General features: G+C 42.0%; 1 protein-coding gene across 7 annotated transcripts in view; it reads left to right on the plus strand.

The window, feature by feature from the left end:
- The window catches only part of PIAS2 (protein inhibitor of activated STAT 2), a 57315-nt gene that overhangs the window by 35763 nt on the left and 7534 nt on the right, over positions 1 to 14018 (plus strand). For 2 of the 7 annotated variants that reach the window (XR_012645811.1, XR_012645810.1), the window contains exons 11-15: positions 10 to 181; positions 2403 to 2542; positions 4173 to 4210; positions 12657 to 12811; positions 13424 to 13589. Coding sequence is in view for 4 of the 7 variants with exons in the window: in XM_074995816.1 (XP_074851917.1) it covers positions 10 to 181; positions 2403 to 2542; positions 4173 to 4210; positions 6174 to 6359 (536 nt within the window). In the remaining 3 variants the exon portion in view is untranslated. The other 5 variants (XR_012645809.1, XM_074995818.1, XM_074995816.1 and 2 more) reach the window with 5 other exon arrangements.

A 14018-nucleotide genomic window follows, 5' to 3' on the forward strand; every position in this document is an offset into this window, starting at 1 on the left:
TTTCTTTAGGTTCCAGTGTTGTCAGCAAACCCTGTTCTGTAACAGTGGCCAATGAGATAAACAAGAAGAAAGTAGATGTTATAGACTTGACAATAGAAAGCTCTTCTGATGAAGAGGAAGATCCTCCTGCCAAAAGGAAATGCATATTTATGTCTGAAACACAAGGAAGCCCAACCAAAGGGTTTGTTAATTTTAAAGTTAGTTGTTCTGTAATGTCTCAGTTAAACTAATATGAATGGATTTGTAAATACCTCTTCTGGATGCAGTTCTGGATTTCCACAGGCTACTCCTTTGCAGAAGGCTGTATTTTACTACATGCTCTCTTTGTACTAGTGTTCCGTTTTTTTTAATATAATTTTAAGTCACACAGAGATTTGCTCTCACTTTCTGTGTATGCAGGAATGTACTTCCTTGGTGGGATAGCTGGGGGGAGTTCCCCAGTGCAATATAATGCATTCCTGTTAAACTTGCTTTCATTTAAGAATTGCAAATACCTCAAATAGTAAAGGACCTGCCTCCTGAAGTCCTATACTGCTGTTTTGCTGATATGCTGAAGTCCAGCATGTCAGCCTTGGAAGGGAAACACTATACTGTGTTGAATCAATTCCTTGATTTTTTTTTTTTTTCCTTTCAAAGCCTGAAAATGCAGATGTATTTTTTTAAAACGTGATCATCAGCCAGGAGGGAAGCAGAAGGAGAAGGAGATATACTACGGTGTTAAAAGGAGAATTAAGTGAGGTAGAAGAAGAAGAAAAGATATGAGAGTTAAAAAGGGGGGGAAAGCCAGAACAAAATGCCCAGTAGATAGGCAAAGATGGCAAAAAGTTATCCTGCTAAAACCAAGGCCATATTAATTCCTGGTATAATTCCATTGCTTCAGTAGAGTTTACACGGATGGATTTTATTCAGTGACTCTTAGCAGGCACAGGCAAAAGTTTCACTTCCTAAAAGTTCTCTGATATCAGCATTCATTCTCATCATTTTTCCCAGGCAGACACAGGATTCCTAATTTCCAGTGAAGTTACTTACCAGTTCTTTCCCTTCTGGGTACTTCTCAGTTTTACACTACTCAATGGTAGTCCCCATCTACATATTCTCATCACGGCTTTGCAGCTGGAGTACTCTGTGAGGCCTGAGAGAACTTTCCATTTTCATCTAAAGAAGGGTATTATTTGTTAGCTGTCCATTGCTCCACTGACATCCTCCAGAGGGTCAACCGTTTGGCATCACTGACTGGTGATCAAATTCCTATGTCTGAGAGTCACCACATAGTAGTGCATGTCCTTCCATCAAATTCCTTACTCCGTGCCCAGAACTTACTTTTCTCTCTGTTGCCATCTGCAGAAGAATTAAACATGCCCTGTTCACTCTACAATAGATGTTTACTGCTGTTTGGCGGGTCTGTAGTAGAAATTAGCTTTGAAAGAGGGTCACTGCTGGAAATCCAAGACATGCCACCACTCGTTGTGAGAGAAGCCAGAGGAATCCTGTTGCCAGACTTCCTTTCTCATTACTGATTGCAAATGTAAATAGTTGTAAATATATTTAGGAAAGAGTGAGTTTAATAGTAACACCAGGAACTGAATGACTTTCTTCCATAATGCTGCTGCTACTTTTTTTGCCAAGATGGGGTGCAAACAGCCATATGTTTATTTCCTATGTTGTTCTGAAGTATTCCTGTCAATTTGCTGATCACAAAAACACCAGACATGCTTTTGTAGAATTAGGTTGTCTTTCCGGCCATTTTTTTTCAGTATGTAGAAATGTATGCCTTCTGGTATGTTACCTGTGGTATGTTTCGACTGCTTTGGGGTTGCCAGAAAAGTCTTATGAAAATGTTTGAGGGGATAGTTGGACCCTGAATTACTGTACTGTTTAAACCTCTGAAGTGCTGAATTTAATTCTCGCTTTTAGTTGTGAATGAAGATGAGTTTTGGTCTTTTGGTACCCTGCATGGGTAAGGATTGATAAAAGCTGGATCAACTCTGTGGCACTAGAGGTCAGCATTGAGAAACATTGATGCGGAGAAATTGGGGGAAATCTAATCAACTACTAGTTCTGTCAGTTCCTCCCTTATCCAGAGTACTTAATTCACATACAAATATCCATTTATATTCCTGGATGATAGACTGTTATAAATGACTCCAGCACTGTACTTTGTTTTAATGCCAACTTGCTCTTATGTCACAGCTGCTGTTGAGAGCCAAGATACGTTCATGTTATAATGAAGACTGTTATGAAAGAGGAGATTAGAGTGGAGTACTGTGTAGTGAGTAGCCACGCTATAGTTGTGTTGTAACATAGTGACCTTGTGAATGAGAGTGCACTGTGGTGCAGAATTTTTCTCCTCTTAACTGACAGCCAGATTGTCTGTTTGTAATTTCCCATGCTGTTTAAAACAGGGTTCTCATGTATCAGCCATCTACTGTAAGAGTGCCCAGTGTGACAACGGTTGATTCTGCTGCTATTCCTCCTTCATTAACAGACTACTCAGTACCATTCCACCATCCACAAATATCCAGTATTTCATCAGACTTGCCAGGTAGGTGATAGTTTATTTTTTTTAATATATGCCAACATTCTCATTAATAACCAATGAGGTATTGCCCTACTGAACCATATTGTGCTGAGCATTGCACTGATGCTACAGCTACACGAGAACACTGCAAGCAGGTCACAAGGGTTACTCGCATTCCAGTTGTGTAGCTTCCAAAATAAAGTCAAAAAATTGTCTAATTAGCACAAACTTCAGTTGTTATGTTGGTAAATCAACTAGAGAAGTTCCACAATGATGGATTAGGTTACATTAGGGTGAGCGCCTGGCTGAGGTGTTTCAGAAACGCAAGACTGGAAGTGTAAGCCTCTGAGGTGAACTGTCAACTTCAACCTTACATTGTGTTTAGACAAGGAGAGAAATATTTTTGTTTTGGTCTAGCTGGTTGAATTCGCTCCTAGTGTTACTGTCTAGCCTAGGTGAGCTACAACGTGTAAGCTTTGGCTTCTGTTGTCTTTTTTATTTAGACATGCCCTAAGTGTCCATGACGCATTCTTCAACACTGCTGCTAATAGCAGTCAGAAGGTGGGAATGGTGGTATTTTGTATCCTCGCTCTTTAAGAGGATGTTGTTTTGTGAGGACTCTTGGGGTTCTTTCTGTCTGATAATACACAGAAATTTGGAAAATGGTTTCAGCCAACATCCAGCACTTTCCCTGGCCTGTCCATGTCCCCTCTGCTATGCTTGTGGCTTTTTTTTTCCTGCTTCAGTCCACAGCTGGATGGTGGAATTGGGATAGATCACTTCCTTTGTGTTTCACTGTGGTGGTTCTTGTGTTTCACTGTGGTTCTTCTGTTGTTCTGTCCACCCTATGTGCCTGGCTTAAGAAGATCCAGTGCCTTTCTGTAGAAAGGTCAGGAAAGCCTTTAGTTCACTTTAACCTTGAGGAGAGAATTACAGGTGAACTGAAGTTCTAGAACTTCATAATAATTATGGCTCCCATCTAGCCTCTATAGAAAGATCTTCTGAATCAAATCTCCCATCCATTTGCTCAGAAGGTTGGGGGCGGCATTCCCTCTAAGCTGACACTTGGATGGCTGCTCAGGAGAGATTCATATGCTGCCTAGCTAATTAGCAGAGTACCCACAGCTGGCAGTATGTGTTTCTAATAGGGTGCACATTTGCACATGCCTTGTGCGCATAATAAATTTATGCGGCACATGAATAGAAAGAATGAGGGAACACTGGTTGTGGGGTAAGGAACTGGGCAAGCCTGCTGGTGAGGGAGCACCATTGCCTGAAGCCATTTGGAGACGAAGCTTGGCTGTCTGGCAAGGGGAGAGTAGAACGTAAGTTCTACAGTAGCTCATTCCATTCTCTATTCTTTTTGTCTCCCATTCTGTCAAGATGGGGGAAGGTAAGGCCAGGATTTTCAAAGCACTTAAGGTGTGTAAGATGGAAGAAATTCAGTCACCCAGTACATCCAGCAAATACACCATCACTGGTTATTAGATAACTTTTATTTTTCCTGGTTCCTCACAAAGTGAGACAGGTGTTACCAGATATCCTCCACAAAGTACTTTATAGCTAACACAGGTTAACTATGGTAAAATGTTACTTAAGGTGGTATATTTCCTGATTTACAGAGGAGGTGAGCATTAATTTCTTATCTTTCTAGGTTTGGATTTTCTTTCACTAATCCCAGTTGATCCACAGGTATGTTTCCTGATTACATTGATTTTTTTTTTTTAAAGTGTCTGTTTTTCATATTTACACACTTTTTTTGAAAAATAAATTGCAAACATTCTGGACCAGTTGGACGGTCCGATTGGTCAGGAGTCCTAACACCAAAGATTGAAAAGAGGCAAAGCACACCCATGATAAACCGACACAGACTAACTTGCCAGTAAAGAGGTTCCCTCTCTCTCCTCCCACAAATCCCTAGGTAGGTAGTAGCTAGTCTCCTTTTCCCAGAGAGTTTCTGTCCCTTTTGAACATAGCTGACCCTAGGTAATGGAATATCACTTCTTACAACACAGTCCGCTGCACAGGGAGGAAGCAATATTATTATATATTGGATGGCACACTTGACTTTAAATGGCCAAGACAAGAACAGGATTTGAGGTAGATTCTAATATTCTGGTGGGCTGTCAGGAAAACAGTCATCTGCCCAGCCCGAGGAAGGAAAAGTACCGACTAGTGTAGTGTTGGAAAGTTCTTTGTCAAATGGACAGGGCCAGATGCAAGAATTTTAAGTGTGAATGCTTTTTGGAGGGGCATTAAACACGCATAGATGACAAGGTTCCAAGATTCCCTTCCCTCTCCCCATTTCTCAGGATGTGTCTGGTGGGGATGCCCTGCAGCGAGAGGCAGCAGCACTCTTTGTGCCTCTGCAGCCTGGGCAAGGTGGAAGTAGCAGAGCAGCTGGTTGTAGGGTATTCCACCTTCACCCCTACAGCTAAGATCTGCTGCTGAAATCTGTTGGAATCCCAGCACTGTCTGCTCTGCAGACACTGCTGAGGTGAGTCAGGGGCTGGAGGCAGAGGTCACATGTAGGACTCCAACAGTAGGGAAGAAGAAGCAGCAGGCTGCAGCTCTAGTGGTCAGGGCAGGAGAAGCTCAGCCAGCAGCCCTGCTGCATCCTCCTGACCTGGGGCTGTAGGAACACACACATTTTAGTGAGGATGGTGTCCCTGCTTGTTCCCCTTTGTGCATGCCCTTGCAGATGGGCCACATACAGGATATAGATTGAATTAATATATTGCTTTAAAGCAACTCATCCAGCCAATTCAAGCATATAGTCTGGGTCCCAAACTCTTGTTGTGACCTGAGATTCCAGGTTAGGATGGTTGAAAGCATCAGAAAAGCAAAGAATATGTCAACTTAATAACTGGTATAGTATGTTTGTTTGTTATGGTGCATCAAGTAGATAAAGACTGAAGATGTTCTGATCCTGTTTTGAGTATGGACTCATTAAAACTTCCCAGAAATTAGTAGTGCCTTTAAACACTCCTCACTGTATTGAACCATAATAGTGCTAGATTAAAAGGAGGTTCTGCCAATTCAAGAAAAGTATATTGAATTTGCATGAGTTTAATTTAAAAAGTACCAAACTAATACAGCTCATTAGTCAATGTTCTTAGAATCAAGTATCTCTTGTTTCAGTGGCTGCATTTCAGGGGTGCAAATGAAGTGAATCTTGTTGACACAGAATTTGCAAAGCACTCTAGTCCTGAATCACCCAAAAGGTGCTGTATAAATATACGGTGATTACACAGATGAAACCAGTCCCTCTTATACTTGCACTTCTGCAAATTATGGGGTAAACTTTTCACTAATGAGATGTCATAGTGGCACAAGACCTTGCTTACAGCTCTGTATGAAGAATTCACAGGATGCCCATAAATGTTCTGTAGCATATTGATGAGAAATAATGAAGTGGTGTTATTAAAACTAAACTAGTGTTCTCAAATAAATGAGCAGAGTACAGTTTTGATGTGGTGTTTGCTAGCTGTGTTCTGCTTGCAGGTTTGTAAAAGTCTCTGGTTCTTACTGTGTATGTGTTAGCAAGTTTTTATTGTAGTTAACTAACTTGTGGTCGGGAAGAATGCATTTGGAGCTTACTTTTTCCCTTGTGTAGTTAAGTCTCTTCCTTATCGACATCATTGTTTGTTTCAAGCAGTACTGTCCTCCTATGTTTTTGGATAGTCTCACCTCAACCTTAACAAGCAGCACCCCTGGCAATATCATCACCTCTACCAGCCACCAGGAGAGCAGCACTCACGTTAGCTCTTCAAGCAGGAGTGAGACAGGAGTCATAACCAGCAGTGGCAGCAGCATTCCTGACATCATCTCGTTGGACTGAAACACTGGCAGCCCAGAACTCTGTAATTGCACAAAAGCTGCTTGTTGTGATTAGAGAAGGACCTGCCGTGTCTTAGAAGATATTTTGATATTTATTGAAAAGACTGATTCTGTTGCCTTCTGAACACTGAGTAAAACTACATCTACAGAAAGAACTGAAATGATTTAAACTTTTTTTCTTGGTCTCAAAATATTTGAAGTAAATATGACCCGCTCAGAACAAATGTACTGTTTTTGGCTGTTCTGGGGAGTCTGATTTTTGTTTTGTTGTTGGATGGAATCCACAGATGTTTTTTAATTTTGTTGTAATACACAGCAATAATGTAAAAAACCCAACAACTTTTTTTAAATAAAAAAGGCACTTAACCACTCGAGAATGCAAACAACATATGTTTATCCTGGATATAAGAAAAAGATGCAGGTGTCTTCATTGCTGAATTCTTTCACTGAGGCCTGTAATAAACTTCATTTAGAAGGAAGGTTTGTGAAATAGCCATGACTTGTACATCTTTCTTTCTCCTTCCTACCCATTCCCTGGTACAAAACAAACAATCCTGTATTTTTTTCCCTGAAAGTGTGTTGTTCACTTGTGAATGCAAATTCCTGAAGTGTGACTACTTCCTAGTGTATTTTGGAAAAATCCTATGCAAACTCTTCAAGATACATATGTTAATGTATGCTGTCAACTTACAGTGTAAACACAAACTGATATGCAGAACCTGGATGTAATTCTTTAACTTTTGGCCAGGCTGCTTGTATAAAGTGGAAAGTAAAAACAAAACCTGTTCGGACTGTGAAATCCTTGTTCCTTCATGTAGTTGCCTACTCATACTAGTTTTTAAAACTAAACAGTGTGTCCTTCATTGCATCTGTTGGAATCAGTGTAGTTACTTGTTTAGTCTGTCCTTTAATTCAGTGCAGGATTGTTCTGTGCATATTTGCCAGAGCTTTGTCTATTTGAGCTTTAAATGATTGACTGTTTCACCTTCCTTTTTGTAAACTGCAGTTTGATACTACATTTGGGAAACTTTCTTCCCTCATTCAGAATATTATTCCTTGTTACAACTTCAAGGTAGACCAGAGAGTTTCTTTGTGGTGATGTTAATCTTCCAAATGGCGTACACATTGTCCCTGCATAAGCCTGCAAGTCATCTAGAATAGTCATACTCAGACCTTAGTGGCTCAGCACCAAATTAGTGATCTGTATTATCCAAAAGAATCTGTTATATGAACTCACAGTTTCATTTACTATAGTGCTGTAGTGTCGAACAAGTTCACTAGAGTAAACTAGCCAAATTGTTTTGAAAATGTATTTATTATTCAAGTCAGCTTGCCTCATTTACCTGGCCAAATAGCCACATGTGGCTAGCATATTGGACAGCATGGCTATGGTGCTATAAAGTCACATTTTAAGTGGCATGTCGAGAGAAATGCATATTCTCACAGCAGAATGACAGTATTTTGTCAACTACAAATAATATAGCTAAAGCATCTGGATTGGCTAATAACTTGGATTGACAAATAAATCTGTGTTTTAATAGCAGATTCTGCAGGAGACACATTAAAGCAGGGGTTGCCAGCCAGTTAGGGAATAAGAGCCATGTGGATAGATTGCAAAGAGCCACGAATTTATATTTATTTTTATATCTCTATATCTATAGAGAGAAAAATAAATGTGTGTGTCTCAAAGCCCTCCCCCAGCAAGCACTGGGGCATGTGTTCAGAGCAGCAGACAGAACTTCTGGTGTGCAACTCTGAGTAGAGCCTCATTTAATGGCTGAAAGAGCCTCATGTGGCTCGAGAGCTGCAGGCTGGCCACCCCAGTGTTAAAGAGCCACTTATAGCTCCCAAGCTTCACTCTGTCACTGGTCTAGAAGGGTTTGATTATCAGGGCAAATCATTTTTTCTCCTAATGCTGCCCCCCCTTTTTCTTTCCCCCCAAAATCATTTGCTTTTCCTCTTCGCTGATACTTTGGCGGTATCCAGAATTGTACGGTGTGTACTACAGGTGATCTCGGTGCTGCATGCAGAAGGGGTAACCAACAAGGAAATGCTTTGCTTTAGAGATGGAATCTGTGTTGTCTGAACGTTTTGACATTGCACCTTTTCCAAGCATTGTGCTTCTACTGAGTTTATTAAGATGATTCTTCCCCTAACAACTCACTTTTTCTTTCCTGTCTCCTCCCTAATATCTTAAATTTATCTTTGATACTAGATGGGGAAGTATTGCATTTAGTTAGTATAGTTAAGCTATTCCTTCTGATAGCTGTAGCTATGGCATTTGTTACCATGTATTTGAAGTAAGTGTAAATACAGGAGATGTTAAAAACGGGGGGTTATTGTAGATTCCTTTACTATCTGCTGCTCCCATGCCAAATTATTGACATTACTTGTAGCTTTTTTGTATTATCTTTCAGCCAGTTTTAAGTTCATATCAATCTTAAATAGTACCCCCCCACACTTTCTCCCCCCCCCCACCACGCCTTTGTCCACTAACTTTGTACCTGTCAAATGGGCAAGCTTTTCTGGCATGATTTGTTAATAAAGCCAAGCTTCTTATTCTTCCTAATTTCTGTTAGGAGATTAGTTTGTTTTTTGTTTTTTTTCTGTCAGCGAATTGCACAGTTGAAGTAAAGATAGCATAGTCCTGCTAATTTTGGGATACTAAACATAAATATCTTTTAAAGTTCTCTTGCACTAAGGCACATGATGCTTTACAAATCTGCTGAGTCACTGGCATGGATCAGCATTTGTGTTTATTGTAAGCATCCAGCCTAGGCTGGGAAGCTAATGATCCAAATTCTCGGAGTTCTGGTGGTGTGCTAACTGAACGGGTTGTGCATACACTAAGACTGGATGCTGGCATTCTGATACAATGGTTCACAAACTTACATGTGATATACACTGAATTGCGATATGCAGGGCTATAATTTCTGAATCTGTTTCATCAGCTCAATTAGAGGTTATTTCTTTTTTTAGAGCAGCAGACAATGGAGGAAGCACAATCAGCTGACTTGTTCAGTGCTCCCTTTTGTTTGAGCAGAGTGGAAGGGGTTTGTCTGCACTGCCCAGTGTATGTGTGCTTCCTTTGCTTGCCTGGAACGTCCAGGTGGTAGCAGTGGAATGAAGAGACATGCTGTCCCTTCACAATTTGAGACCACATGCAGAAGATTTTGCCAGGGCTGGTTGCAATTCTGTAGTAACTAGAAGAGTCTGTTCTTCACTTCTCAGGCAGAAGTTCAGTGCATTGGCTTCAGCTGGCAGACGCTAAAGTCATGTGGTGCCACTGCCTTAGCACGTCCCCAGAAGGTGATGTCCTGTTTGATCTGGCAGGTGAAGATTTTTTCATCTATGTATGTTAAAATGAATGGAGTGGGATCCAAGATCCCACAAGAACTTTGGACAGGATTTGAAGTACTGGCTGAATTCAATTAATGGGAAATCACTGTGCTAAAAATCAGGCACAACAGTGCCATGAGAACTGTGAATGCATCTGGAAGACGTGTGGCCCAACTACAGCTGGTTACGGATGGTGTGTGTGTTGCAGCTATTGGTTAAGAAGGTTGAGGGCAGGTCCTAGCAGCCTGCTTTGATGTGTATGTATGGCTTCAGAATAGAGCATCTAGAAGGAAGGACATAAAACCAGCTCGAAGTAAGGGAATGTTGAGGTGGGGTTCTTATTTTGAAGCAGCTGCCATCTACACTTCTACAATTCTAGGTGTGCACTTTAGCATAATGACGGATGCGTGAATTTCAATGAGGCTCTGAATGTGCACATTAGTGCCTCATCAGCCTTCTTCGAATTCCCTTATTAGTGTGCCACCTTCAACAAGAGGGGGCAAGTGTAGAAGCAGCCACACTGTGAACTCTAATTACTGTTCTAGGGAGAAAATCTCTACTTTCTAGCTGTGTAAACGCAGCGAAGGTAAGCTCAGTTTGCGCCAGGGCGTATTAAAAAAGCACTAAACGCTTAAAGTAACCAGTGTTTTATTGTAATCACACCATTGTCTACTGCTCAATTGTCACTGATGTTCTAATAGTACATGTGACACCTGGTTACTTCACAAGAGTACAGGCACCTCTAATCCTTCCCTCACACCTGCGTTTCCTGCGATCTTTTGCCTTCTGCTGGTTTCCTAAAAGAAAGCATCACTGAAAGCCAGAAAAGTGGTGGAATAGGATGGAACAGTCCTAGCTTGACTCTTCCGTGCCGCTACCCAGAAAACATTGCACCATACACATGTGCTTTCCCAAACCCCAATTATATGCTGCAGGAAACTGAGCAGGCTGAGGTCACACTAATACTCAAGTTTACCATTTTTCTTTTTGCCCTGGATTTCTGATTAAGACATAGCCTGATGTATATTTTCACCTAATTGTAATTACAACTGAACTGACTAGTACCAGTACTGTGATGGTTAATTCCTAAATGCTGTGCTGCCTCCTGGGATCCTCAGCCCTATTTAAGCATTGGTATGCCTTGTACAGGCACCACACAAGCCAGCAAGCTGAATGGGTAGCTGCCTAAATTAGCCATGAGTGAAATGCCAGCCAGGCTGGAGAAGATGGAGAAGACACCCACTCTATTGCAACCAGTGTACTCGCCTGGAATGACAAGCTAGTCAGTGGAGGGGACCTGAACTCTAAACACTCAGATCATTGAGTTATTGTGCGTTCTGGATACTCCTGTAAGGCGTGGCACCCAAACGCAGGCATGCTCTTGAGTGCCTAAGGAACCAGGCCCCATGGGGAGAAAAGCTGGAAGAACATTATTATGAGGGATTCAGCCAGACCTATGACGCAGGGTGCGGAGCCTTTGGGCATGCCCAGCAGCAGAAATGGCAGGTGGCAGCTGAATGGCAGTGACATCTAAATGATGAACTTAAGCATAGTTGTGGATCTTGCCTTTTCTCCATAGGTGAGTGATCCATAGGTCTCAACTACTTCTGGTTAAGTATATTTATTAAAGAAGGATGTCACTTTTTTTCACCTTTCACTCTTCACAAAGAGCTTCTGCCTCCTTTTTCATCCCAGCTGCAGCCATTCATTCATATATGAGTATCTTCTTATGAACTGCACTTTCAGTACTCCCAGGGAATGCAAGTTAGTATGAGCTATCAAGAAAATGCGTGGTTTTTGAACATCTTCAGTAAATCCATGAGAATGGCATGCTTTACGGATAGCAGGGGCATACAGGTTGTCAACAAGATGCTCTTGTTTAAATTGTCTTTCAACATACAGAATAATCTGCAACCTCGCAAATGTATCCTGTATTAGAAAAGTTGAGCTGGGCAGTTGCGAAGAGCACCTTCCACATAGCAAACATGCTCCTACAATTTGCTTCTCCAGAGAAATAAAAAATAGTTCTGAGGTGTGGATTGCCTTATTCTTACTGCATTAGGTTTCAGACCAATGATCATTTCAATACTCGCTTCATATTGGTATTTCAGCTGAACTAGCCAGGTAATGTTAGTAGCGGCAGTGACAGGAGTTCCAGGCCCCTTTTGAAGCACCACAGCAGTGCTACTCTGACTGCATGTGGCTGCGCGTGGGTGGTGGGGGGGGCCCTGCTACTGAGAGCAGACTGCTCTTGACCCTGCCCCTTCAGGGGTCCCCGGAGAGAAGAGGGTGCTGAATGTGTGGAGGGGTGGGGTATGGTGGGGGGGAAAGAGGGAAGGACATCAATTTGGACGGGAGGATGCTAAGCCAGGAGCAAGGGACTACTGACTCGGTTGAGGGAGGTCTAAATTGATGGTGCAGGGGACTGAGCTGATGGTGCTTGGAGTGTCTGGGGGATGCAGTGCCCTGTCCAGGGAGGGGAATGAAGGGGATAAGGGTGGCATGTGTTGGGTGTGCCTGGAGTGGCCTGGGGATGCTGTGCTTCTTAAAGGGGAAGGTTACGTGTAGGGGTAGAGAAGCAAGCATTGGACTGCTGACTTGATCAGTGAGGTGATTAATTCCATCTGCCTGCTCACAATCGACCTGTCTGATTGTGATTTCTGTACCACCGAATTCAGTAACTGTTGGGTTGCTCATAAAGGACAAGGTTGAGTTCATGCATTTGTTGTGCCTCAATCGTTTGCTTCCACCAATCACAAATTTCACTCTCTACTTTTGAAACTGCTTGGACATAGTTCTCCAACAAATCATTCTTGCTCTTCGTCCTCCTCTGCATCATAGGCAGCTAGTTATCTGCTGAACTGTGCACTCTTGGTCATTTTCCAAGGTTGTTTCCTGATCAAACACATTTAGAAACATTTATTAGGAATAACAACATTTTTATCTTTACTTGGAATAGTGACCACAGTGACAGAAATATTGGCTGCCTGTCTGTATGGAAGAAGATACTGCAACTGCAAGGTCACTCTTGTTTCCTGTAAAACAGAAGAATGCATGATTCCAGGCACAACATTTTGAGCTCATCCACAAGGGAGGTTTATGGTTAACACTATGGTAAGTGTTGCTTAATGCGGGGGGGGAAAAAACCTTTTTAAACGTAGCGCTGGGGGGTGTAGGGAGGGCTTGGCATGACTCAGAGATGCTCTCTCTCTCTCTCTGTGTGTGTGTGTGTGTGTGTGTGTGTGTGTGTGTGTGAAAAAAAAAATGGAGACACGCCTCTAAGAGTTGGAAGGGTCCTTGGGTGGTCATCAAATCCAGCCCCCTGCCCTCTTGGGAGCAAGCACCATCCCTTCCCCACTCCCCTGATCCTTAAATAGGCCCTGCAAGGGCTGAACTCACAGTGCTGGGTTTAGCAGGCCAATGTAGAAACCACTGCTATTCCTTCCCCCCAGAATTGTTGGTTAAACATCATCTGGATTTTAAACTTCCAGACAGCTCCTGTATGATTTAAAAATCACTGGGGGCACACACATGAACCAGAGGAGGCACATGAACCATGAACCGCCAGCCCAGAAGGGAGCAAAGGGGGCTGCCACATGTGCGATCACCTGCCTGCCCTGGATTTTAAAGTGGCTGCACCAAGAGCTGCATGAGTTTGCACTGCACTGGGTAGGATGCTGGGCAAAAAAATCACTAGTGACTCGTGAAACTTCCCATGTTTTCTAGGTGGCCAAACAAGACATCAACCTGATTACACTGAGGAAGAGGCATAAGGAAAGATTGCTTGTTGTATCTTATCGTGTTGGAAAATTTGCAAGAATGCTTTATGCTATGATTCCCAATCACTTACTGAAGGACTTCTCATTCTTTTTCTGGATCCAGACGAACACAGGTACTCCTCTGATACTTGGCACCTTTTGGTACTGAGCAGGTTCACAGAAGGAACAGATGAACTCTTCATTGCAGCATGGAAATGCAAGTTCTAAGAGCGCTCATGTTTTCACAACAAGGTTGCATCTGGGACCAAAATGTAAACATTCATAGACTGCAAACAGTTTAATATTTGAGTGAAGGAATTTCATGCATTTATCTTCATTAGAAATCTTCCATCTGAATTGTTTCAATTTTCTTCTTTGTTGAAGGTTTTCATAATCTTGTGTAATTTCCTAACAGTTCTAGTAAATTGTCTTTTCCTAAAAGTTATGTATATTCCATCAGTAGATTAAAAGGTGTTTTGATAGTTTATATGCCCAATAATATTAAATATCTCTGATAATATTACTCATCTTTACGTCCTCTGATAGCAGCAACAACATAGTCT

Source organism: Carettochelys insculpta, chromosome 5 (genome assembly GCF_033958435.1).
Source record: "Carettochelys insculpta isolate YL-2023 chromosome 5, ASM3395843v1, whole genome shotgun sequence".
Lineage (NCBI taxonomy): Eukaryota > Metazoa > Chordata > Testudines > Carettochelyidae > Carettochelys > Carettochelys insculpta.